Source organism: Salvia splendens, chromosome 3 (assembly GCF_004379255.2).
Source record: "Salvia splendens isolate huo1 chromosome 3, SspV2, whole genome shotgun sequence".
Lineage (NCBI taxonomy): Eukaryota > Viridiplantae > Streptophyta > Magnoliopsida > Lamiales > Lamiaceae > Salvia > Salvia splendens.
In genome coordinates, this window is record NC_056034.1 from 39,285,559 (window position 1) to 39,310,437 (window position 24,879).

The 24,879-nt window shown below is 41.6% G+C and overlaps 4 protein-coding genes across 6 annotated transcripts; all 4 read right to left on the reverse strand.

Moving 5' to 3' along the window:
* Positions 1–35: 35 nt before the first annotated feature.
* Positions 36–3,966, reverse strand: LOC121797002. Its single transcript, XM_042195747.1, has 8 exons — positions 3,603–3,966; positions 2,479–2,516; positions 1,997–2,094; positions 1,462–1,929; positions 1,334–1,360; positions 746–1,109; positions 575–678; positions 36–444 (listed from the first exon to the last, which is right to left on the reverse strand). Exons 1-8 carry the CDS (start codon positions 3,829–3,831, stop codon positions 102–104), a joined length of 1,671 nt encoding a protein of 556 aa, XP_042051681.1. The 5' UTR covers positions 3,832–3,966; the 3' UTR covers positions 36–101.
* LOC121795989 (putative F-box protein PP2-B12) lies at positions 36–19,345 on the reverse strand. 3 transcript variants are annotated; one of them, XM_042194674.1, is made up of 4 exons: positions 18,955–19,345; positions 18,772–18,881; positions 18,293–18,626; positions 36–98 (listed from the first exon to the last, which is right to left on the reverse strand). In XM_042194674.1, exons 1-3 carry the CDS (start codon positions 19,222–19,224, stop codon positions 18,296–18,298), a joined length of 711 nt encoding a protein of 236 aa, XP_042050608.1. In that variant the 5' UTR covers positions 19,225–19,345; the 3' UTR covers positions 36–98; positions 18,293–18,295. The 3 variants fall into 3 exon arrangements, with proteins under 3 accessions (XP_042050608.1, XP_042050607.1, XP_042050609.1); XM_042194673.1 differs by lacking the exon at positions 36–98 and having other exon boundaries at positions 18,093–18,626; XM_042194675.1 differs by lacking the exon at positions 36–98 and having other exon boundaries at positions 18,485–18,686.
* On the reverse strand, positions 4,379–7,330 carry LOC121797003 (putative disease resistance protein At1g59780). The gene is made up of 5 exons (XM_042195748.1): positions 7,060–7,330; positions 6,326–6,982; positions 5,296–5,449; positions 4,743–5,151; positions 4,379–4,639 (listed from the first exon to the last, which is right to left on the reverse strand). The coding sequence occupies exons 1-5, from the start codon at positions 7,328–7,330 to the stop codon at positions 4,379–4,381; spliced, it is 1,752 nt and encodes a 583-aa protein (XP_042051682.1).
* A 3,184-nt stretch (positions 19,346–22,529) lies between the features above and the next one.
* Positions 22,530–24,459, reverse strand: LOC121795987 (F-box protein PP2-B11-like). The gene is made up of 3 exons (XM_042194671.1): positions 23,945–24,459; positions 23,380–23,501; positions 22,530–23,278 (listed from the first exon to the last, which is right to left on the reverse strand). Exons 1-3 carry the CDS (start codon positions 24,233–24,235, stop codon positions 22,621–22,623), a joined length of 1,071 nt encoding a protein of 356 aa, XP_042050605.1. The 5' UTR covers positions 24,236–24,459; the 3' UTR covers positions 22,530–22,620.
* Between the last annotated feature and the right edge of the window lie 420 nt (positions 24,460–24,879).

Below are 24,879 nucleotides of genomic sequence, written 5' to 3' on the forward strand. Positions count from 1 at the left end.
TCCTTACTAGTACTCCATAAAACATGGCCTAATAGTATTAGAAAATCTGTTGCATATTTCTGGTAAACGAAGGAGCAGAAGTACAAAGTAAACACAAGATATCAGAGTTGCTTAACGCTGACAAGAGGTCGAAACTCGATTCCCCCAACTAAAAGACCACCCTTCCATCGGTTACTTGTCTCGACGACACGCGCTTCCATCTCCTGCTCGTCTGCACCGTCCACATAAAAACTTCCGATTTGGAATTCTGTCCATCTATCACTACGGCATACGGCCTTCTCTCTGCCACTGCCCCTCTCACCATCATAGGGGTCGTATGCTAATTTAAAGATTAGATATGCTCCATAAATGGTGTTCGAGGTCAGCAGCCGTGTTCTGATCTTCCCTCGAATATCGACTGCTGAAAAAGTGTTGATCCCCACTGTTTCAAACCTACCCCGCAAACTAGTTTAAGATATGCCACCACAAAATATGTATGTCCGCTTCAAAAATCTATACAACGCCAATGATAGACTCTATTGTAATAGTAGTACGCAAAACAAGCATGAATTATGAAAATTGATCTATGAAGTACCTGGAACCGTTTTCGTATTTTCTAGAGAAAGGAAAATACTGCGCGGGAGAATCATGAGTCTGAATCACAAATTCTCTAGCTTCAACCGGAAGAAACACCACCTTCTACAAAGGCACTTGAATTAGTAGTAATAGCAAAAGAAACAAACGTAAGTCAGGGCTATTGTCTTACCCCAGGTACCAAACTTGGTATTGTATGTAGGTCGGAGTGAAATTCTTGAGGTGGAGAAAGGAACATTCCCCAAATGGTTGCCGTATGTGTTGCATCATAATAAAGTGAGAGTGTTGGATATTTTGGGGCGTCATCGTCAAGCCATAAATATGATATGTCGTCACTGATGGTGCTGCAACTTGTTGAGTTGCACATAGCAACTTGCTGGAACTGCTCTATCTTCAGCACAGCTCCGACTAGCTTCTCCCAGTTGTCGTAGTTTTTCGACATATCGGTCGCTCTTTCTTTTAAATTGAGGGGAAATATGTGTAAGTTTAATTTCAGGTACAGGAACGAGGAAGGTGGAGTGACTTTTTGGTCGATACTCACTCAGAGTCTTCGTCAACTCCACATAATAAGTCTTTCTAATTTAATGTAGACTAAATAATATATGCAGCATATTCGTCTGTCAGTATTTTTCGTTATTTTTCCACCCTAGTCAAAACATACTTTAGTGGGGCTTATGTGAATCACTTTAGAAATTAGTTGTATGCAAATTCATGACAAGCCCTATCTAAAATATGTAACCACCAAGTTCAATGAAAGTACCTCAAATCCTTGAAACGAAGTGTGTATCTATTACACAAGGCAATCAAGCATTAGTCTAAGAATTGGAAAATCAAGAAAGGAGTCATGGCTTAGGTCTAAACTCAATGCCCTGAACGATGAGACCCGACTTCATTTGAGAGCCATCCTTCCCCATCAGCCATGTCTCCACCACTCCATCGTCACCTCCATCGTTATAGAAGCTATCCAACTCCACCTCCATCCATCCATCACCTCTCCCCACAGCTACTCTTCCACTCTCCCGCTGCTGAGATCTACTGGGGCGTTGCAGGTGCACCTTCGCAATCTCTGTCAAGCCGTCGCCTATCCTTACCGGCCCCTTGCCACTCCCTCTGCGTCGGTCACAAGCATTCTCCCGCTCGAAGTGATCCAGAATAGCTGCCCTCTCATCATCACCATTGACTTCATCATTCGTGAATCTCACAAATGCATTTTCTGATTGGAGCCCGCGAGGATTCTGGTCTAGCTTTAAGAGGAGATAACATCCGTAGACGGTGCCGGAGGATAGCATCCGTGTGTTTATGTTGCCTCTGATTTCAAGCCAGAAAACTTCGTTTAACAGAGCAACCTCCGAGAATCTGCAATTGGACAATGGTTAAACGAAACCATGTTTCATTGAAAAATGTGGGATTGTGAAGAAGGGACCTTGAAAAACCTGAGGTGTCGCCACACCAGATAATTCCCAGCTCCTTTGCTCGCACCATGTAGCACTTCTTGCCCTTCTTTCTTTCCAGACAAAAGCTCTGTTTCAAAATATGTTGTGTTTCAAGGATTATAGCACTTAATCAAAACTTAATTTTCGATAAAATAATTTTTTAGTTGTACTATGTTTACAATTAATGTATTAATATTGGAAATAAATCCAATCCAACAAATTGCTAAATTAAAATTATTGTTCTCTTATTTTTCATTCATACCCCATAAAACTAATTGAAGGAAGAATTTGTACAATATGCATTATTTGACCAATTCATTTCTGCACAAATAACTGAAAAATCAACGACAGAAAACAAAGTGACGGTTTCCTGATCTAAATTCAGAAGACGGCTAAAATTAATTTATCAAAACCCCAAACTATTTAATGTAAATAGTCTAGTAGTATTTATGAGTGAAGGATGGAATGATACCAATTTTCCAGCATCGATAAGAATGGGAGAGTTGCAAAGGCTCAAGCAATGTTTTAAAAACCGGACCGGACCGGCCGGTTCGACCGGTCGGACCGCGAACCGGTAGGTAGTCCGGTCCGATTCACCCTTTTAAACCACCACTGTATTGAACCGTTGTGAACCGGTCGGTCGGACCGGTTGGACCGTGAACCGGAAACCAGTTGTAAAGGCTCAAGCAATGTTTTAAAAACCGGACCGGACCTGCCGGTTCGACCGGTCGGACCGCGAACCGGTAGATAGTCCGGTCCGGTTCACCCCTTTAAACCACCACTGTATTGAACCGCTGTGAACCGGTGGAACCTGCCGGTCGGACCGGTTGGACCGTGAACAGGAAACCAGTTTTCTATTTTTTTAAAATTTGTTGTTGGTAGAGGTTGAACTCATGACCTCTCTTCTAGTTAAAAAGACCTCTATCATTCCACCACATGGGCTCGTTGAACAATTTGAACATTAAATATTTTTATACATTAACCATTAATTTTATCTAAAAAAACTAATAATTCATATTAATTTTATTATTCTTTAATATAATTGTTAATTATAATATACTATATAATTATCATCCTTTATATTTTAATGATCCTCTACTTACCACCTATATTATTATTAGTACCATATAAGATTCATTATTTACTATAAATAATTTTTTTATATTACATACTTAATTTATATACCCTAGCTATTGACATTAATGAATAATCTTATCTAAACTAATTAATAAGTACTTAATTCGTACTTAATTATATATTATTTTATGAAATCAATTTTTTTAAATTAATATAAACATTATCTATTTTAATACATGAAATATTAATTTTTTTATCTAGACTAACTAATATTAAATATATATATCTGATTATATTTATTAAATTTTAATATTATTTATATTTATACATCACTAATTATCTATAAGGTTTAATGTTTTATGATATATTATTAATTGTAAATCATTTACTAAATTTAATATATTTTTATATATATTTGCAACCGTAAAACGGTTAGACCAGTGATTTGACCGGTTGGACCGGTTGAACCGTGAACCAGTAACGTTGCCGGTGCTTGCCGGTCCGGTTTTTAAAACATTGGGCTCAAGTATAGCTCTTTCTTCTTGGCGTAGACCGCCGGCTCCGGAGATACAGATCTTGATATAATTTCCGGCATATCCTTCGGCAGAAATCCGTCCCAAACAACGTCGGAATCAGCCGCGGATTTCAACCCTTTTGAGACCGTAGCGAATCTTAAGGCATCCGCAGGCGAAGTTCGCTGCAGAATCTCCGATAAACACTCACCCGGCAACGTAGATAAAAGGTCCATTCAATCTGCGCAATTTGACAATCGTTGAAACCAATGAATTCCTCACAACTCAGAAACCAATTACTCCACTTAAACTTCGTGATTTAATTTTATATTTATATCAAATTTTCTGACTAAATTTTTTAAAATGTCGCCAATTACCAGAGCCAGATAGCGAAAAATTGAGAATGAGAAACTTGGGAAACACCTTGATGAGAGTGTATGATTGTCCCATATTTATAAGCTTTACCTGAAATGGAAGTGGTCAATGCAACTTGTATTTCCCTAATGCATGAATCCCCCAGTTATGAGTTTTAGCTAAGGTGTTCAATGCAACTTGCTTTAATAATTCTTCTGTTCATTTGTTCAATAGTAATTAGGAGTAGTTTGTAGTAGTCAAGACAAATTGTTTCAATTATTCCTAACATGCACAAAGCATCATCATTTCATCTGATGATCTCATTCACAAATTTCGTCTTATCAAATAACTCAACATAGGGAATAGTCTCTTACTGAAAAAGCTAAAAATGGGAGTAGTAGAAGAAGCATTACCAGAGCAGAGTACATATTATTTGATGGTAATTTTACTGACATGGCGAACTTTGTGAAAATCCTCTCCTTCTCTACCACCATTATCAGACATAACCCTTCTTCCCAATTCTGGCATTCCTTCAATGATCAGATCTTGAAGATTAGAAATAGCACTCAATCCTTGTGGAACCATCTCCATACCAAGACAACGGCGAATATACAAATGCGATAGAAGAGGCATGGCACCTTCATCAACTTTCCACTCCCTCAACTCTTGCAAGTCATTCAGTTCAAACACCTGGACGCAAGGAAAACTGGATGCAGGGCAACCTCATCCTTTCACCGATGAATGATCCCAAGTGGAAACACATGCGTTTCAAGGAAGCAAGGTTTCCGAGTACCTCCATTGGATCTTCCTCAATTTTGCCTTTGTTAAAGCATAATATTGCTATGTTTGAGCAAATGATGTTGCTCCTGCACTCCGTTAGTAGCCTCCCCAAATGAGCATGAATCACCAAGTCAGTAAGATTCCGGCATGTGAATGCTTGGTTCAAGTTCGTTGATGTGAACTCCCAACCTTCTTCCACTACTATAAAAGTGTACACCAACCTTTCCCAGTTTGAATCAATGGCTTTCATAATAGCTGTATAGCTTTCCTTGTCAAATATATACGCTGAGAAACGTCGGAGCTTCTTCATTCTCTTATAACAACTATTCTCATGCACTGAACTGTTCAGCCCCTGTACCAGTAGAGCCTCCAACTGATCTATACCCTTATCCAATTTCAATCGATAATCCCCAATTCTTTCCCTGTCATAACGAGGAAGGAGCAGTTGTTTTAACCGGACCATCTTCTTCAAAACTTTGGAATTTTAGTATTCTTAGATATCAGGAAATCAAGGATTTCTAAGTAGACCAGATTGCTTATGGACGATTGTAGCTCATCAAGTTCACATTTCCGGAAACGCAGATTTCTGAGGTGAACAAGACGAGTAACCCCCTCTTGGTAGCTTTCCTCGCACAAATTTGAATCCCTCGAAAGCTAGACTTCTGAGTGATTTGAATCTTCGAAAATCAACTGTGCTTGGAAGCTCAATATTTACCCTCCCTGTTATATCATTATGTAAATGAAGTGACCTTAAATGCTTGCAACTATCTTCTTTTCCAAGCTGATCATCTATGCGGCACGGATACGGATACGCGTATCAGTATCCGAAGGATACGGATACGCGGATACGGCTCTTTCCCAAACAACCCGATACGCGGATACGTTTTAACTATTTTTTTAATAAATAATAATAGTGCATAATAAATTACAAAATAGATATTCTAATGTTATTATACAAATAAAAATAATAAAATTACAAAATATTAAAAGCTAAAGTCAATTTCTTTTATGGTCGATTACACCACATCGATTTTTTGGTTATACTTATCCATATTACCAATAATATTGATCAAAATATTTATTTATAGTTACAAAATTAGACAAAGTTAATGGAGTAATAAATTGGCCCAAAAAATGAGCCCCAAATATACTCCTTTTCCATCGTGACTACTTCTTGCCCAATTCATTCTCCCATTTCCAATTTTCTTCAATCCCTAGTTGAGGCAATAGCGGCGCCTCCCCTTTCTTCTTCTTCTTCTTCATATCCGATTAACTGTCGATTTTGTTCCCAAATCGGATTGAAGTTCGTAAATTGAAAGTTGCGAAGTTCTTCGACAGAGATGGACGTTGATTTCGAAGAGGAGAACCTCAGATCTTTGCAGATAGAGGAGGATGAAGGCCCAATACGGCCCAGCTCGCGGATACGCCGAAGGATACGTATCGAATCTGAGGTTTCCCGGCCCAATACGGCTCAGCTCGCGGATACGCCCAGGATACGTATCGACGGTGTATCCGTCGCGTATCGGTATCGGATACGTATCCGATACGCGATACGGCAACAGGGTGGCGTATCGGTGTTATATAGCTGATCATTACATTCACCATCATCTTCTTGCAACTCTGCTTTGAAATGGATAACCAAATGTCGCGTTTTAACACGTGACAGGGCATGATCTACAAAGGAACTAAATCTTCCACCTGTGTACTCGAGAGTTTGCACCTGGTAGTGCTCCTTTTTCCCCATCGACAAACATAGCTTTCTTACTACACAATGAAGGTTGCATGACGTATATTTCGTTCTATGTCTGGCATCTTTACGTTTGGCTTGGACAATGCTCTTCGAGACCAGCTGTCTTAAGTAGTCCTCTGCAAGCTCCATCGGAGATTTATCACTATTCTCCTCTGAAATCATGCCCTGTGATATCCATATTCTGTATAGATCAACAGCAGCCATGCTTTCACCATCTCTCAATACACCCAAATACAGAAAGCACAGCTTCAAATGATAAGGTAAATCATCATAACTTAAATTTACTACCGCTTCCAGTTTACTTTCATTTCCATCTCCATCTCCATCTCCATCTCCGACGTTGTATAAGTATGCATCCATATTTTCATTCACCAACTCCCACTCTCTCGTTGAATTTCTCTCATTCAAGACCCCTCCAAGTAAAGAGATTGCTAGAGGCAAATAACCACATTTCTTTACCATTTGCTTCCCAAGTGTGCACGTAGATTCTTCACGTACAAACTCTGTATTGAAAAAAAAAACACAAGTTAAATTCAGATTCTCTTCATATAAACAACACTTGCAATTATTGATAAATTACCTGGATTGATGTCAGGGGGAAATGTCTTCTTCTTGAGTAAGTCCCAAGCATCATCCTCTTTTAGAAGCTCAACTTCCATCCTAGACACATAATAAATCCCTAACTCTACTATAGCTTGTTTGCACGTGGTGATCAAGATTTTGCTTTGCGAGGTGCGGGCAAGGAAGGCATGTTTGAGGCCATCCCAGTGACAAGTCTCCCAGATATCGTCGAGAACAATCCGGCATCGCTTAGCACTTTGTATCTGATAGAGCTGCTGATTCAACTGCATATCTGATACGAACCTCTATTATTATTATTTAGTTTAGATATTACAGGAATTTAGCATATCTTTTTCTATATCTTTGTTTTCTTGTTCATTAAGTCAGTAGCATTATAAATAGGATAGACTGTTATCTTTTTTATTCATTAAATCAATATATGAAATTATCATTCTTTTGGCTCAATTGAGTAGCAAACAAGAAACATCTCCTAATGTTGCCGACGAGGCTGATCTCGCGCTCAACTGCCCCTTTTTGCCGTCCAAGTCATGACCCAACGTTGGGCGCTCGACAACGACGACATCTCGTTTCTTGATTTTGTGTGGATTTAGGTCCTTAACAACTGGTGCTTTCATTGAGAGCTGACCCTCCCACCATCTCGAACCGAAGCTACACCGCTGTCCGACGGAAAATATTCCGCGCACAGCAACTGCTTTGGTTGTCGAGTCTCGCCTGTCCGCCGAGCTCTAGCCGCAGGACAACACTACTTCTGCAACGCCTGACGGGAAGGATTCCCGCGTGCCGCGTCGAAGTCAGACGTTCATCATCCACCACAACCACGCCTCAGTCCGTCAACATGTCATACGACTACGCCAGCTATCGCCGTCGTCAATACGACTTCCCTCAGGCCACACAGCCATTCCGTCCCTACCAGCCGGCCCAACCTCGCCGTGTAACCAGTTGGGACCCTCCGAGCAGCCGGGTGGAAGTACTCCGTCCGCCGTCGTGGCCTGATCCAGAATCACCCTACGTCTCACACCACTTGGATCCACCTGATCGTCGCCCACGACCGAGATACCAGCCCATCGGGTACCGCGATCGCGTGCAAGACGCCTGGCCCCGACACCGCGGTGGCTACGTCGAGAGGGGTGGCCACCTATCTGATCGCAGAGATCATCAGACCCAATTAGGGTTTGATCGCTACCTGCCAACCGCAACGCAGCGGCACCGCCCAACGTGCTGGGACCCACCGGCTCAACAGCAGGACCACGGCTACCCGACCGTTGACCGGCCCCGACGCTCGGAGATGTGCTGGGACCGACCTCGCCCTCGGGAGGAGGTGAGAGCGCGAGTCCAGCCCGCCTCCCACCAGCCCCGCTACTCCACTGAAAAGCCAACGCGAGACCTGTACAGTCAGCCCGCGCGTGTGACCAGTCAAACTCCAGAGCAGCCACGCCTGCCGCTAATACGGGTCTCCCAAGCGGAGAAGTCAGAACGGTCCAGGTTGGGTCTCTGCAGGCACTGTCCCGAGAAATGGGTGAGGGGACATGTGTGTAAACAACGCATTCTATGTTATGCGGATGATGGGGAGGAGTTTGAGGAGAACATTCAAGATGAGAATTTAGCCGAAGAGAAAACTGATAATACTCCCACGATAGTATTCGGTGATGATGTTCCCAATGACATTACCGATGTTCACAATGATGGCGCTCCTCTTGATGTTCCAAACAACGAGTCCCCAGGAGAGTTCGTCAAGAACAAAGGAATTGTCAAGAACGACAATGAGTCACTGCAAGTGCTCGTTGGGGTATATGATGAGAAGATTGGTGAAAATGAGGAGACATTGCTAGAAGATAAAGAGGAGGATGGTTCTATTGGTGAAGTGGAGAAGATAATCGCCTCACTCAATGTTGTTCAAGTGTCATCCAAAAATGTTGTTGGAAATTGTTGGGGCAAGAAAGGAGATGGTGCTTACACCGATTTGCCCGTAATTGCTTGTGTCTATGTGGATTTGAATGTCGGTGATGTTCCAAGTATGAATCATCGATCAACGTCGCTAGACAAAGATGTAAGGTTGATCCCTCCGAGTAATGACATGCCATGCTTGGGCATTCTGGGAGGCGTGGACAAGTTTTTCGATTTGGCAAGGAATTTTTCCAACAAAGTTGGGTCTCCTTTGTTGATTTTTTATGGAAGTGAAGAAGGGAGACGTTCATCTGTTCGGTATGTGTTTGATCCAGGAGGAGTTGCCTCGCCGAAGCTTCTGCTTTCAACTCTCCTTTTTGCTTCGTGGTTCCCACCTTGAGGACAAGGTGGATTTTAACCGTGGGGGAGTTTATACGAACCTATATTATTATTATTTAGTTTAGATATTATAGGGATTTAGCATATCTTTTTCTATATCTTTGTTTTCTTGTTCATTAAGTCAGTAGCATTATAAATAGGATAGACTGTTATCTTTTTTATTCATTCAATCAATATATGAAATTATCATTCTTTTTGCTCAATTGAATAGCAAACAAGAAACATCTCCTAAGGTTGCCGACGAGGCTGATCTCGCGCTCAACCGCCCCTTTTTGCCGTCCATGTCATGACCCAAAGTTGGGCGCTCGACAACGACGACATCTCGTTTCAAGACTCGAAACGCCTCCCACATTCTCTGGCGCTAGCTGCTTCAGAATATCCTCCAAAACTGATCGAACGTTACACTTTTGAGTAACGCAAACCCACGTCGAAAGATTCAAAGAAACTTGTCACAGTCCTGTGATTGTACGCATTTTTGGCAATTGTGGTTTTGCCTATGCCACCCATGCTCCATACTGAAATAACTCTGTGGTTGTCGCCGCCGACTAGCAGAGAAACAAGCGTTCTCAGCTCATCCTCCTTCCCAACAAAACAGTCTTCCACGAGAAAATCAGGGAACGTTCTCCTGGACCAGTTTAAGTCAGAGCTTCCGGTTGTGTCTATGTCTAAGATGCTCTTTATGCCGTAGTCTTGCATGCTTTTTCGGAGTCCTGCTATGGAGGACTTGATGCAAGAGATCTCGGACTGCAGGCGGTGGAGTGGATAGATTCCGGCATATCGTCTCCACCAATGGGAATAGCTCTCGACGGCGCATACTGCGATTGCGTCTTCAGCTGCGTATGCGAGATCTCTCGTGTCGCTTATCCAGCCACGCACGCTTTCGCATTGATGCTGCTTTCGGCTAGCGTCTTTGAGGAGATTGTTGGGAAATAAACACAGACAATCACGAATATGAAAGAGAATGAACACAAGAAGTTGTTTACCCAGTTCGATACAATGTGTATCTACGTCTGGGGGGCGATGCCAAGCCAGGGATTTCACTATATAATTTCAGGATGATTTAACAATGAGGGAGCACCTCTATTTATAAGTAACTAGAGAGCCCTAATTCTAGTCAAACTAGGAAACATATTCCATAAGGAAATATCTTTTAAGGAATAAATCTATCACAAGGAAATATACTTCAAGGAAACAAATCCTAAACATGGTAGGAGATATTTTAGGCTCCATAATTAACAATCTCCCACTTGGAGACTAACAACTCCTAAACAACCATTTCCTCGTGATCTCATCCCTTCATCCGCTTAGCATCGCCAAACCTTCTCTTCAAGTTCCAAGGCCAATTGAAGCTATGCATAGCTTCAATTTCTCTAAGGTCACCACCTTAGTAAACATGTCTGCAGGATTCTCACTTCCAAGTATCTTCACAAGTTGCAGGATTTTCATTTCCACTAGGTGTCGGATGTAATGATATTTCAACTCCACATGCTTTGTCCTAGAATGAAACGCTGGATTCTTCGCCAAGAAAATAGCACTCTGACTATCACTGTAGAGTATGCTACTCTTGTTCTCCTTCCCAAGTTCATCTAAGAAACTCTGCAACCACACCATCTCCTTGCTTGCCTCTGTCGCAGCTACATATTCAGCCTCCGTAGTAGACAAAGCAACAGTCTTCTGCAACTTAGAAGTCCATGAAATAGCAGTACCACCATAAGTAAATACATACCCGGTTGTGCTTCTTCTCCCATCAAGATCATTGGACGCCAAGTCTGCATCCACATAACCTGCCAGCTCGACATTCTTGCCATTGAAACATAAGACGCTTTCTGTAGTACCTCTCAAGTATCGAAGGATCCATTTAACTGCTTCTCAATGTTGCTTGCCCGGATCACCCATGAACCGGCTCACTACTCCCACTGCTTGTGCAATATCAGGCCTCGTACACACCATTGCATACATAATACTGCCAATTGCTGAAGCATAAGGAATTTTCTTCATTTCAGCACGTTCTTCTTTTGTACTCGGCGACTCCTTCTTCGACAGCTTAAAGTGACTGCCCAAAGGCACACTTACTGGATTCGAATTATCCATGTTGAATCTTTCCAAAACCTTACCAATGTAAGCAGCTTGCGAAAGATACAATTTTCCTGCCGCCTTGTCACGCTCGATTCTCATGCCCAAAATTTGATTAGCCTCTCCAAGATCTTTCATGGAGAATCGTTCAGACAATTGCCTTTTCAACTTATCCATCTCCTTTTGATCACCTCCTGCGATCAACATATCATCAACATATAATAACAGAATAAGATAGCTCTTGTCAAACCTCTTGTAGTAACAACAATGGTCAGCGTAGCATCTTTTATAGCCAATCTCCATCATGAATCCATCAAACTTCTTGTACCACTGCTTTGGAGCTTGCTTTAAACCATACAAGCTCTTCTTCAACTTGCATACAAGGTTTTCCATTCCTTTTACTATGAATCCTTCAGGCTGTGTCATGTACAACTCATCCTCCAAATCACCATGAAGGAATGTCGTCTTTACATCCATCTGATGTAACAATAGATTTTCTGCAACTACCATACTCAACACTAAACGAATAGTAGTTAGTTTCACAACAGGAGTGAACACATCTGTATAATCAATACCGTATCGTTGCTCAAATCCCTTGACAACCAGCCTAGCCTTGTAGCGATTGCTACCATCAGCTTCACCTTTGATTCGATAGACCCACTTGCAATGCAATGCCTTTTTCCCTTTAGGAAGTTCCACAAGCTCCCATGTGCCATTTAGGAGAAGAGAGGCAAACTCGTCATCCATGGCAATTTTCCACCTTTGTTTATCAGGGCCTTCTCCTGCCTCTGCATAACACTCGAGCTCACCACCATCAGTAAGTAACAACTAGAAATTAGAGGGCGAGTACCTATAAGGTGCACGTCGCTCTCTAGTCGATTTAGGCAGCGGAATAGTCGGTGGTGGAGTGCTTGGTTCTTCTTCAAGCACCTCTTCAGCATTCTGACTCTCCTTGCTCCCACTCGAGTTTGAGATGTCTAGCTCGACCACTTGTGGCTCAGAACTGCTGGGACTTGACGCCTCCAATCTATCCTTGTACAATACCTGTTCATTGAAGATGACATCTCTACTGCGAATAACCTTACGGTTCTGCTCATCCCAGAGTCTATAACCGAACTCATCGCCTCCATAACCAATGGACGTACACTTAATAGATTTAGCATCCAACTTACTTCTCTCAACGGAACTAACATGAGCATAAGCAACACAACCAAAGATGCGTAGGAAAGATAGATTTACCTCTTTTCCTGTCCAAACCTCCTCGGGTATCCGAAATTCCAAGGGAACTGATGGACCTCTATTAATTAGGAATGCAGCTGTGTTGACTGCATCTGCCCAAAAACTCTTTGGCAATCCACTTTTCAACCTCATGCATCTTGCTCGCTCATTCAACGTTCTGTTCATGCGCTCTGCGATTCCATTCTGCTGTGGAGTTCCTTTCACAGTTTTCTCCATGCGGATTCCATTCTCGGCGCAGAATTCCTTGAACTTTGCAAGTTCATATTCTCCTCCATTATCGGATCTTAGACACTTCACCTTCATCCCGGTTTCAGTTTCAACAAGGGCTTTCCATTTCCTGAAAGCGTCAAACGCATCGGATTTACTCTTCAGAAAATAAACCCATAGCTTTCGAGTAGAGTCGTCGATGAAAGTCATATAATATTCAGAGCCTCCTAGGGACTTCACAGGTGCTGGTCCCCATAGATCAGTGTGGACCATCTCCAACTTCTGTGTCTTCAATTTTCTGTCTCCTCTTGAGAAACTCACCCTTTTCTGTTTCCCAAACACGCAATCCTCGCACAGGCCAACTTCAACAGTTTTCAAGCCAGGCAGTAAACCTCTTGAGCACATTATCTTCATCCCTTTCTCGCTCATGTGGCCAAGACGACAGTGCCACAAATCTGCATTATTTGCCTCACTTGCAATATCAATGCAATCTTTGGAGTTAGTTGTGGTATACAACGTACCCTCCTTCTTACCTCGAGCTACTATCATAGCTCCCTTGGTAATCTTCCAATTGTTGCAGCCAAACGTCACGGTGTACCCTTCTGCATCAAGCTGCCCAATCGAAATCAAACTTCTCTGCAATCCAGGAATGTGTCTGACTCCATTCAGTTTTATTACGGATCCATTGGACGTCACTACCTTCACGTTTCCCTTTCCCACGATATCTAAGGGCTCGTCATCAGCCAGATGTACCTTCCCAAAATCGCCAGAAACGTAGTCTTCCATTATCTCCACATTGCTGCAGGAGTGAAACGACGCCCCAGAATCCAATACCCACGATTCCATCGGACTACTGACGCTCAAGACCAACGCCTCGCCATCGTCATCAGACATGGTAGCGTTTGCTGTCTTCTTGTCCTTCCGATCCTTATTCTTATACTTCTTCGGTGCCTCACATTGATTTCTAAAATGCCCAAACTCATCACAATTCCAGCATTTAACTTTATCCAAATCCTTCTTGGATTGACTCCTTCCTCTGGAATTTGATCTTCCGCGATTTTGCTTTCCCTTCGATCTGCCTCTCTGTTCTGTATTCAGTGCTGACCCCGAAGTAGAAGATCTTGATTCTCTCCGGCGAACTTCCTCACCAATCATCAGATCTCTTACTCTGTCAACTGTTAGTTTTGTCTCTGCAGCAGTAACTGCTGTCACTGTGCCAGCCCAACTCTCAGGCAGAGACGATAGCAAAATCAGGGCACGAATTTCATCATCGAATTTTATATTAACCGAGTTCAGTTGCGAAGTAATCATGTTGAACTCGTTGAGATGTTGTTGCACCAGCTTTCCCTCTTGCATTCTAAAATTAAACAATTGTCTAATCAGATGTACCTTGTTTGCCGTTGATGGTTTCTGATACATGTCCTCCAAGATCTTTATCATCTCCTTTGTTGACTTTGCTGCAGTCGTGTGATAAGCCACATCCTTGGACAACGATAGCCTAATCGCGCTCATCGCTTTTCTGTCCAGCAGCTCCCACTCCTCATGTTCCATCTTTTCGGGTTTGGTTTTTAAAGGCTTCCAGAGATCTTTACCGTACAGGTAATCCTCAATCTGCGTCTTCCAAAATCCGAAATCAGATCCATCGAACTTCTCTACAGCAATTTTCTCGTCGATCCCCATCGTGATTTCTGCCTCTTAAACCCTAGGCTCTGATACCAGTTGTTGGGAAATAAACACAGGCAATCACGAATATGAAAGAGAATGAACACAAGAAGTTGTTTACCCAGTTCGATACAATGTGTATCTACGTCTGGGGGCGATGCCAAGCCAGGGATTTCACTATATAATTTCATGATGATTTAACTATGAGGGAGCACCTCTATTTATAAGTAACTAGAGAGCCCTAATTCTAGTCAAACTAGGAAACATATTCCATAAGGAAATATCTTTTAAGGAATAAATCTATCACAAGGAAATATACTTCAAGGAAACAAATCCTAAACATGGTAGGAGATATTTTAGGCTCCATAATTTACTTCATCTCTCTCAGCTGATTCTCCAGCTCCTTCATATCCTTTACAACGCCGTTTAAGAACTTGTCTTTCTCTGACACCAACGCATTTAGTGTGGTTAAAACAATGGACACCGCTTCCATTGCTCGTCTTTCAACTCAACTCAAGTCTGAAACACTAATTAATTTCGAGATTTCAGTTTTGGTGTAAGAGCATCCACAATGGCGGCGAGCGGACTGGCTAGCCGGTCCGCTCGCCGAACCATTGCAGCCGGCGAGCGGCAAATCGGCGAGAAAAACGGCGAGCGCATGCCGATTTGCGGGCGCTAGCCGATGCCCTCGCCGATCGGCTGGCTGCCATTGCAGACTCCCGATTGGAGAGCGAACGGCCCGCCGATTTTTTATATATTTTTTATTTAGTTTTGATGGGTTTTAAATATTGTAATTTGGTCCTTCAATTATCGGAAATTACATTATCGGCCCAGCTCAACCCAGCCAGGGGCTCTGCCCCTTAGACCCCGCCAGGGGCTGCCGCCCCTTGGACCCCGCTCTCGGGGCACTGCCCCCGAAACTCCGTCCAATCATAACGAATTCAAAAAAGTGTGCACTCCGCACTTCGAGCTTATTTATGTCTCATTATGATCATATTGATCAATCAAGTTAATCCAATTACACTAAAATATCCATCACCGGATAGCGGCGACGACGGCGAGGAGTGAGGCGGAGGCCGGGTGGGCTCATGTGTGGAAGAGGAGATTTTTTTTAATTAATGTAAATTTTTTTTTAATTAATGTAATTTTTTTAATTAATGTACTTTTAAAATTTTAATATTATTATTGATTTTCCTCTATCTGTGTCGTACATTCAATTCCGTATTTTGTGTGATTGTTAATTATTTGTTTTATAATTTTGTTTATTGTGGCTAGGCTATGGCTGTGTTATGACTTGTCCAGTTGCTTGTCCTGATGATGTGAAAGTAGGAGTTTTTAGTGCTGCTAATGTGGCAGGAGGAGTTTGTGGCTAGGTTACGGCTGAGGGAAACACTAAATACTCCTTCAATCCCACAATATGACTCACTCTTATTGTGGAGACGGATTTAAAAAAAATATAAATAATAATGGATTGGAAAAGTTAGTGGAATATGTAACCTATTTTTATATTGATTTTATAATAAAATGTGAGTGAATCGAGTTAGTGAAATGTAAGACCTAATTACCATTTATGGTAAAAGTGAAATGTAACTCTTATTATGAGAGAGACCAAAATGACAGACTGACTTTTATTATTGTGGAAAGGGTAGAGTAAATGCTACTAGTACAGAATAAATGTGGAGTACTAGTATATAATAGGCCTGAGTGTTTTTCTAGGAAAGAGACTTCAGCGCATCTTATTTCAATGGTGGCGTAGAAAAATGTGATTAGGACGTTAATCAAAGTAGGTATGAAAAGCTAAAATCAAAAGCATCCGTTATTTCATCTTATTTCAATGGTGGCGTAGAAAAATGTGATTAGGACGTTAATCAAAGTGGGTATGAAAAGCTAAAATCAAAAGCATCCGTGATTTCATCTTAGTTATGTTCCTTTTGGACGGCTAGGATTTTGTGTCCCAATACTTATGTATCTCCTTAATATTAAACTAATTAAAGTTATTATAAAAAAAGTACATATAAATCGTAGTTAACATTTATTGCTAAAAATTGAAATTTACATAAGAGCATCCCCATCATTGCTCTTTGGCAAGGGCACGGATGTGGGCCCGGACCATCTTTTATTACTTTTTTACTCCATGCTCTTCCCAAAGAGCACAACACTCACATCCATGCTCTTCCGCAAGGACATGTTCAAGGGTCCCACCATTCTATTATTCAATTTAAATAAAAACATTTCCACAATATTAAAATGCATTAAAAATACCCGAAATCTTATTACAAATTACAAAAAAATAAAAAATTACATAATTAAAATCCTAAAAATTAAAAATTACATAATTAAAATCCTAAAAAATAAAAATACATAATTAAAATCCTAAAAAATAAAAATACATAATTAAATGCTAAAAAATACCACCGTGGAAGACTATTCATTTGGCCGTATCCCCAATGTTCTTCGGAGATCCCGTATCATTTCCAAATGTGAATCAAGTTGCTCGGGGGTCATATTTGACCTATCGGCCAAATTGAGTTGGGCCAAAAGGGTCCACAACGAGTTGGTGGGGGTTGATGTGGCACAAAGGGAGCGGGAGCGGGGGCGGATGGAGTCGCGGTCCGACTGCGGTTGGTCGTCGCCTTCTTCCTTCCTTGCGGCCGGCGTCGGGGCTATCCAAGTTAGCTCCGGCAAGCTGGCTAGCAACCTCGTCCTCGCCGGTGTCGGATAGGGATACCGATCTCGACCGTTTGCTGGAGGAGCTGGAGGAGGATGATACGCCTCCCCTATACTTTGGATGCACACGCACCTCCTGCCAAGCACTGAGGTACTTGAACGGTTTGTAATTTAAGGATTGGTAGGTCGCCAAGGCGGCAGTGATGATGTCGAGCTCGCTCCTGCCGCTCCACGCCGACCGCTCTTCCTAGAGGTAATACCCTTGGAACTTTTGAATTTCTTCGTTGGCTTTGAATATGTCATTGCGCACCATACTCTCATTGCGCTTGATGGTTCCAGCCGGACGGTTTTCATTGTACTGGTGAGAGACGCGCCACCAAAACCTATCCCCGCTTTGGTTTGTGCCTATCTCCGTATCTTCGAAGATATTCAAATAGGCTTTGAATAATTGATCCATCTCCGCCGGAGTGTACGGGGTGCGGACACCACGAGGAGTAGGAGTAGGAGTAAGAGTTGGAAGAGGAGGAGTTTGAGAGCCGCCGCTCCCTCCCGATCTGGGTTCGGGTGCCCACCCGTATCGCCCATCGGGGGCATCTTGGTCGTCTACCGGGTAAGGCCGGTAGCCACCCGGAACTTGAGAACCTTGGGTTTGAGTAGGGGCCGAAAATTGCGTTTCTCGGACATTTTTTTTGAGTGAAAGATTGAGAATTGATAAGACAAGATGAGAGAATTTAGATGAGAATTGTGTAGAGTGGTGTAAAATTTTTGGTGTGGAAGTGTGAGTATTTATAGATGAAAATGTGAATTTTGGGGAAAAAATTGAAAAATAAATTAAAAGTGGGGAGAAACGGATTTAATTTATTGGGAAACGGATTTAATGTCATCCATGACTAGTCACCATCCACTCATATAATAATCTTTCATTTCATTAATTTGTATGTTCCCAGTGTTGGAATCAAAATTAGTGATACACACTATACATGTCGAATACCATTGATAAACATATATGTGTTCATGTTGTCGTTTTAAGATTAATCTGAAATGAGGAAATCGAACATGGCCTAATAAAGCTTGTGTTCCTTACTTTATAAAACAAAAAGATATCAGAGTTGCTTAACGCTGACAAGAGGTCGAAACTCGATTCCCCCAACTAAAAGACCACCCTTCCATCGGTTACTTGTCTCGACGACACGCGCTTCCATCTCCTGCTCGTCTGCACCGTCCACATAAAAACTTCCGATTTGGAATTCTGTCCATCTATCACTACGGCATACGGCCTTCTCTCTCCCTCTGCCCCTCTCACCATCATAGGGGTCGTATGCTAATTTAAAGATTAGATATGCTCCATAAATGGTGTTCGAGGTCAGCAGACGCGTTCTGATCTTCCCTCGAATATCGACTGCTGAAAAAGATTTGATCTCCACAGTTTCAAACCTGCCCCTCAAACTAGTTTAAGATATGCCACCACAAAATATGTATGTCCGCTTCAAAAATCTATACAACGCCAACGATAGACTCTATATTGTAATAGTAGAACGCAAAAAAAAGCATGAATTATGAATATTGATCGATGAAGGACCTGGAATTGGAATCGTATTCGTATTTGCTAGAGAAAGGAAGATACTGCGCTGGAGAATCTTGAGTCTGAATCACAAATTCTCTAGCTCCAACAGGAAGAAAAACCACCTTCTACAAAAGGCACTTGAATTAGTAATAGCAAAAGAAACAAACGTAAGTCAAAAAGACAGGGCTATTGTCTTACCCCAGGTACAGATCTTGGTACTGTTTCTAAGTCCGAGTGCAATTCTTGAGGAGGAGAAAGGAACATTCCCCAAATGGTTTCCGTATGAGTTGCATCGTAATAAAGTGTGAGTGTTTGAATTTTTGGGGCGTCATTGTCAAGCCATGAAAATGACATGTCGTCGCTGATGGTGCTGCAACTTGTTGAGTTGCGCGCAGCAAGCTGCCTGAACTGCTCTATCTTCAGCACGGCTCCGACTAGCTTCTCCCAATTGTCGTAGTTTTTCGACATATCGGATCGCTCCTTCTTTTAAATAAATTGACGAGAAATCATATAAGTATACACTCAGGTACATGAACGAGGAAGGTGGAATGACTTTTTGGTCGATACTCAAAGTCTTCGTCTACTCCTGTCTCCAATAGAGATGCCCACGGTTCGAAAACCGGCGGTTCCGGTTCGGAACCGCCGGTTCCGGTTTTGGCGGAAGCGGAACCGGAACCGGACCGTAAGGCTATTTCACGGTTCCGGTTCCGGTTCGAAAACCGGGCGGTTCCGGTTCCGGTTCGGAACCGCCGGTTTTCCGGCGGTTTTGGCGGTTCCGGTTTTTGAACCGGCGGTTTCGCCGGTTCAATTATTATTTTTTTTTTTTTTAAATTTGAAATTTGGCTTTATACAACAAATCGGAACAAGACAATGCATAATTCAAGCACACATATAAGACGAATAAGGAGAAAATGAAATAAATTTTATTGATTTTGAGTTGTAACGGACAACGATACATTACAATTTACAATACATAAGTATACAATACAACAACATACAACAATGTAATATAATTTACAAGTGTCGTCGGGCGTCGGCTCGTCGCCTCGTCGGACTCGGAAGGTAAATTTAAAAAAAAATGAAATGGGGGGGAAAAAGGAAAAATTGAAAAGGGCTTGAGATCAACTTAAACTTTCAAAGTTAAACTTTTCAAATTTAAGTTGAGTTGCCTACGTATCCACAATTTTATTGAGGAATCAAAGCCCACGTAGTTCTCTTACCTTGGGATCAACCCTTTTTTCTTGCAAAATGTTGCCCATTTTCTAAGCAAACACATATCAACACGCTATATACACATTGCTGCATTTCTAATAGGGGCAATTTGATCTTCCAAAGCAATCAATGCATCTCGAACACACATAGTCAGAATATTATTCAAGCATCTAGCATGGAAAAAATTAGTACTAATAGATAGTTTGTTCTGATTTTTCCCATGCTAGATGCTTGAATAATGTTCTGACTATGTGTGTTCGAGATGCATTGATTGCTTTGGAAGATCAAATTGCCCCTATTAGAAATGCAGCAATGTGTATATAGCGTGCTGATATGTGTTTGCTTAGAAAATGGGCAACATTTTGCAAGAAAAAAAGGTTGATTCCAAGGTAAGATTTCATAGATCATTCAGGATGCGGCTAAGTTGTACTTGAAGATCATTAAAATATATTCCGCATTTGATATTTATCAAATGGGGAATATATTTTAATGATCTTCAAGTACAACATAGCCGCATCCTGAATGATCTATGAAATAGGGGGGAAAAAAAAATTGAAAAGGGCTTGAGCTCAACTTAAACTTTCGAAGTTAAACTTTTCAAATTTAAGTTGAGGTGCCTACGTATCCACAATTGTATTGAGGAATCAAAGCCCACGTAGTTCTCTTACCTTGCTTACCTTTTTGGTCGGCAGTGCTCGCCGTTCACCGCCCCCGTCGACTCATTGCTAATGTTGAGTGCTATCGCTTCTGACCTCGTCATCGCCATCGGAAGAAAATTCTTCACCATCACTCTCTACACGGAAGTCGAAATCCGGCTCTTGTGCTCTCATGTCCGCCTTTGCCCAATCGTCAAGTAACATAGTGGCTTCCATGTTCTTGGCGGAGAGATTGCTCCTTTTGTCGTCTAGGACACAACCGCCGACACTAAAAGCTTGTTCAACGGCGACGGTGGAAGCGGGAACGGCGAATATCTCCTTAGCCATGATGGAGAGTATCGGAAACTCTTTGTCATGTGTTCCCCACCAATTAAGGACGTCAATTTGTTGAGTAGGAGGACCTGCATCTTGAAAAATAGAGCGCGATTCCAAATATATATCTAATTCACTAGTCGCTCTAGTCCTATTGGTTGTAGTACCGTATAGATCTTGCAATTGTGATACTACGTCGGGATCGATCATGACATTGGAAAAATCCCCTCCACCAAAATCAAATGTAGAAGGACTAGGAGGAGCACGTACCTGGTGAGCGGTGTTATACCGCATTTCATATTCCGCGTAGAGAGAACGAAGTGCATTTCATATTTCCGGGCCAAAACCGCCGGTTTCCGAAATAAAACCGCCGGTTCGGTCAACGAACCGTCTGCAAAAGCTGCTCCATTGTCGCCTCGTGCTCCGCGCCGCCTCGAAAGCCACTAAACCGGCGGTTAACCGCCGGTTAACCGCCGAAAAACCGGCGGTTTCGACCGTTTTTGAAGATCACCACCGGCCCCCATCCCCCTGCCTCGATTTAAGCGCCGGAACCGGCGGTTCCACGGTTAACCGCCTGTTCCGAACCGTCCCGAACCGCCGGTTCGGTGACGGTTCCGGTTCGAAATATCTTGAACCTGAACCGGACCGCGAACCGAATTGCGCCGGTTCCGGTTCGGGAATATTGCGCCGGTTCCGGTTCCGGTTCCGGAACCGCCGGTTCCGGTTCGGCGGTTAACCGCCGGAACCGGAACCGGTGGGCATGTCTATCTCCACATAATAAGTCTTCTAATTAAATTTGGATTAAGTAAATATATATGCAGGAGGGTTCCACTCTTCGTTTAATTTATGGAGCATCAAAATTTACTTGCTCCGTCCCTGAAAATTTGTACTTATTTTCATTTTTGTCCTTTATTTAATAATTTGCTCGGGAAATAAAAATGTGGGAAATGGTTGATCATACAAATGACAGCTGTCAGTTTTTTACCGGGTTTGGAATCCGCAAGGGATGCGCGCATCAAAATTGCAATTAGATGTGTTGTGGTTTGGAGTGCGAAAGCACAATGTTGGTGATGCTAAAAAATATATATATGCTCAATTGATCTCAGGCCCTGTTTCTTCTTCAATCAACTAAAGGAAAAAAAATGTGTGTATAAGTTGGACTAGTGGTAGAGTGGTAAAAGGTCTCGAATTAGAGTACACATGATACGATCTTTAAATTTATGTTCATTTTTCTATAAAAACTAAAGAAAAAGAACAGCCCATAAAAAAATACTCCGTATTACTTAATTTCAAATATTAATTCCTGAAAGTGGAATCAAACCTATTGTACATATTAATATTAGTATATTTGTTATACATTGGTATATCAAATACTACAATATATACTATAATTTTTGCTATATTATTATACTATTATTTTAAAGAATATTATACAGTACTAAAAATTCAACATTTTGATATTTTTTTTACCCCGATAAGTGCGGTATAACCGTAAGTATTTCGTTATTTTTCCAACATACTTTAGGGGTGCATATGTGAATCACTTTAGAAATTAATTGCATGCAAATTCATGATTTAAATTTGCAAGTCCTATTTAAAATATGTAACCACCAAGTTCAATTAATGTACCTCAAATCCTTGAAACGAAGTGTATATCTATTACACAAGGCAATGAAGCATTAGTCTAAGAATTGGAAAATGAAGAAAGGAATAATGGGTTGGGCCTAAACTCAACACCCTGAACGATGAGACCCGACTTCCATTGATGGCCTTCCCTCCCCAACAGCCATGTTTCGACCACACCGTGTGCACCTCGATCGTTATAGAAGCTTCCCAACTCCACCTCCATCCATCCATCGCCTCTCCTCACAGCCACTCTTCCACTTTGAGAACCACTGGCGCTTTGCATCTCATCCTTCTTCGTGAACCCATCGCCTATCCTTACCGGCGGAGGGCTGGGTCGCCGTCGACCGTGGGGTCGGTAGTTCCTACCCCACGAGTTCTGTTTCCCGGGGGACTCCGACTTTCCAGTTGGGCGTTGCAGGTGCACCTCAGCAATCTCAGTCAAGCCATCGCCTATCCTTACCGGCGCCTCTCCAGTCCGGCTGTGCCGGTCACGAGCATTCTCCCGCCTGAAGTGATCCAGAATCTCATCATCGCCGTCGACTTTATCATTCATCAATCTCACAAATGCATTGGCCAATTCGAGTCCGTAACTATTTCGATCCAGCTTGAAGACTAGATAACAACCATAGACGGTGTGGGAGGATAGCATCCCTGTGTTTATGGTGCCTCTGATTTCAAGCCAGCAAACTTCTTTTAACAGGGCAACCTCTGAGAATCTGCAATTGGTTTAAAACCACATTTGTTATTTGTTAAAAGAAGCCCTGTTTTTTTTTATATTGAAAATGTGGGATTGGGATTGGGATTGTGAAGAAGGGACCTTGAATCTGGATGGGATGTGAGGTCCCAGTAACTTGGTGTGTCGCCACACCAGATAATTCCCAGCTCTCTTGCTCTCACCATGTAGCATTTCTTCCCCTTCTTTCTTTCCAGCCAAAAGCTCTGTTTTAAAAATAGAACTCTTTCCATTTTAGTTCATAAATTTTCTATTTTAAGAAATCTTTAAACCCCTATATATCAACTTATTTACCACTTATATCATTATTATAAAGTAAACCTCACAATTCACTAACATTAATTCCATTACTTTTTTTCTTTCTCTCTCTTACTTTATCAATTGTACATTAAAACTTATGTCGTTTTAAAGATTTCTCTTTTTAAAATACGGAGGTAGTAATTATTTAATAAATTATTAATTATCATTATGATAATAATAAAAATTATAAATAATATAATAATACAGTAATAATATACATAATTGATTATAGTTATATACTTATATATTATATTGAAATTAAGTATGATTTATAATTTTAAATTATTTTAAAAGAATTTTAATTTATTAAATAATAATATATAATAAAATTATACTGATTGAGTAATACCAATTTTCCGGCATCAATAAGAATCGGAGAGTTGCAAAGACTCGAGTATAGCTCTTTCTTCTTTGCATAGACCACCGGAGATACAGATCTTGACACAATCTCCAGCAAATCCGCTCCGTCCCACTCAGTGTCGGAAAGTGTTTGAAATTCTTGGGAGTCATCGTCAAACCATGATGTGTCGTCACTGATTGTGCTGAAACTTGTTGAGGGGCGGAGAGCAAGTTGCCTGAACTCCTCTTTTTTCAGCACGGCTTCGACTAGTCTCTCCCAGTTGTCGTAGTTTTTAGACATATCCAAGAAATTGGCGTCAAGATTTTTTATATGTTTTCTTGTTTATAAATTGAAGCCAGGGGAAAGTAACTAAGACTTCATTGAAGGAGATGATGTATCATGTATGAGCAGCGTCATACATTTGACTTCTAGCATATATAGCAAATCACATTTATTGAAGGTAGGTAAGAGTGCGTTACTTCGTCAACTTAACAAATAAATTATTTCTGCCAACACAGTGTGGAACGTGGATCAAGAAAATCAATTTTAAGGGTTTGCTATCTCCACCGTCTAATTTTATTTGCATACACAAAATACTAGTACTAGTCATAGTCATAGTCATAGTCATAGTCATAGTCATGTGAAACTTTTTATACGACATAATTATTTTCAAGAAGGTGAATTATCAACCGGTGTTTCTATATGCATATAACATATTGCATATGACTAATTCGATGGGATTCTCTGTCCGATCTCTATGTTCTATGCCCTGTTATTGCTTACCGAAATGGCCTTAAGTATTGGTAGTATATGAGTATACTGGAATTAGTGCGGGGCACACACTGAGGCAAAGAAATAAAAATTAGGGGCGACATCGTGCGCCCCACGAATCCGGTGCACTAGAATGTTTACTTGCATCTTAAGTCTGAATTTATTCTCGATTC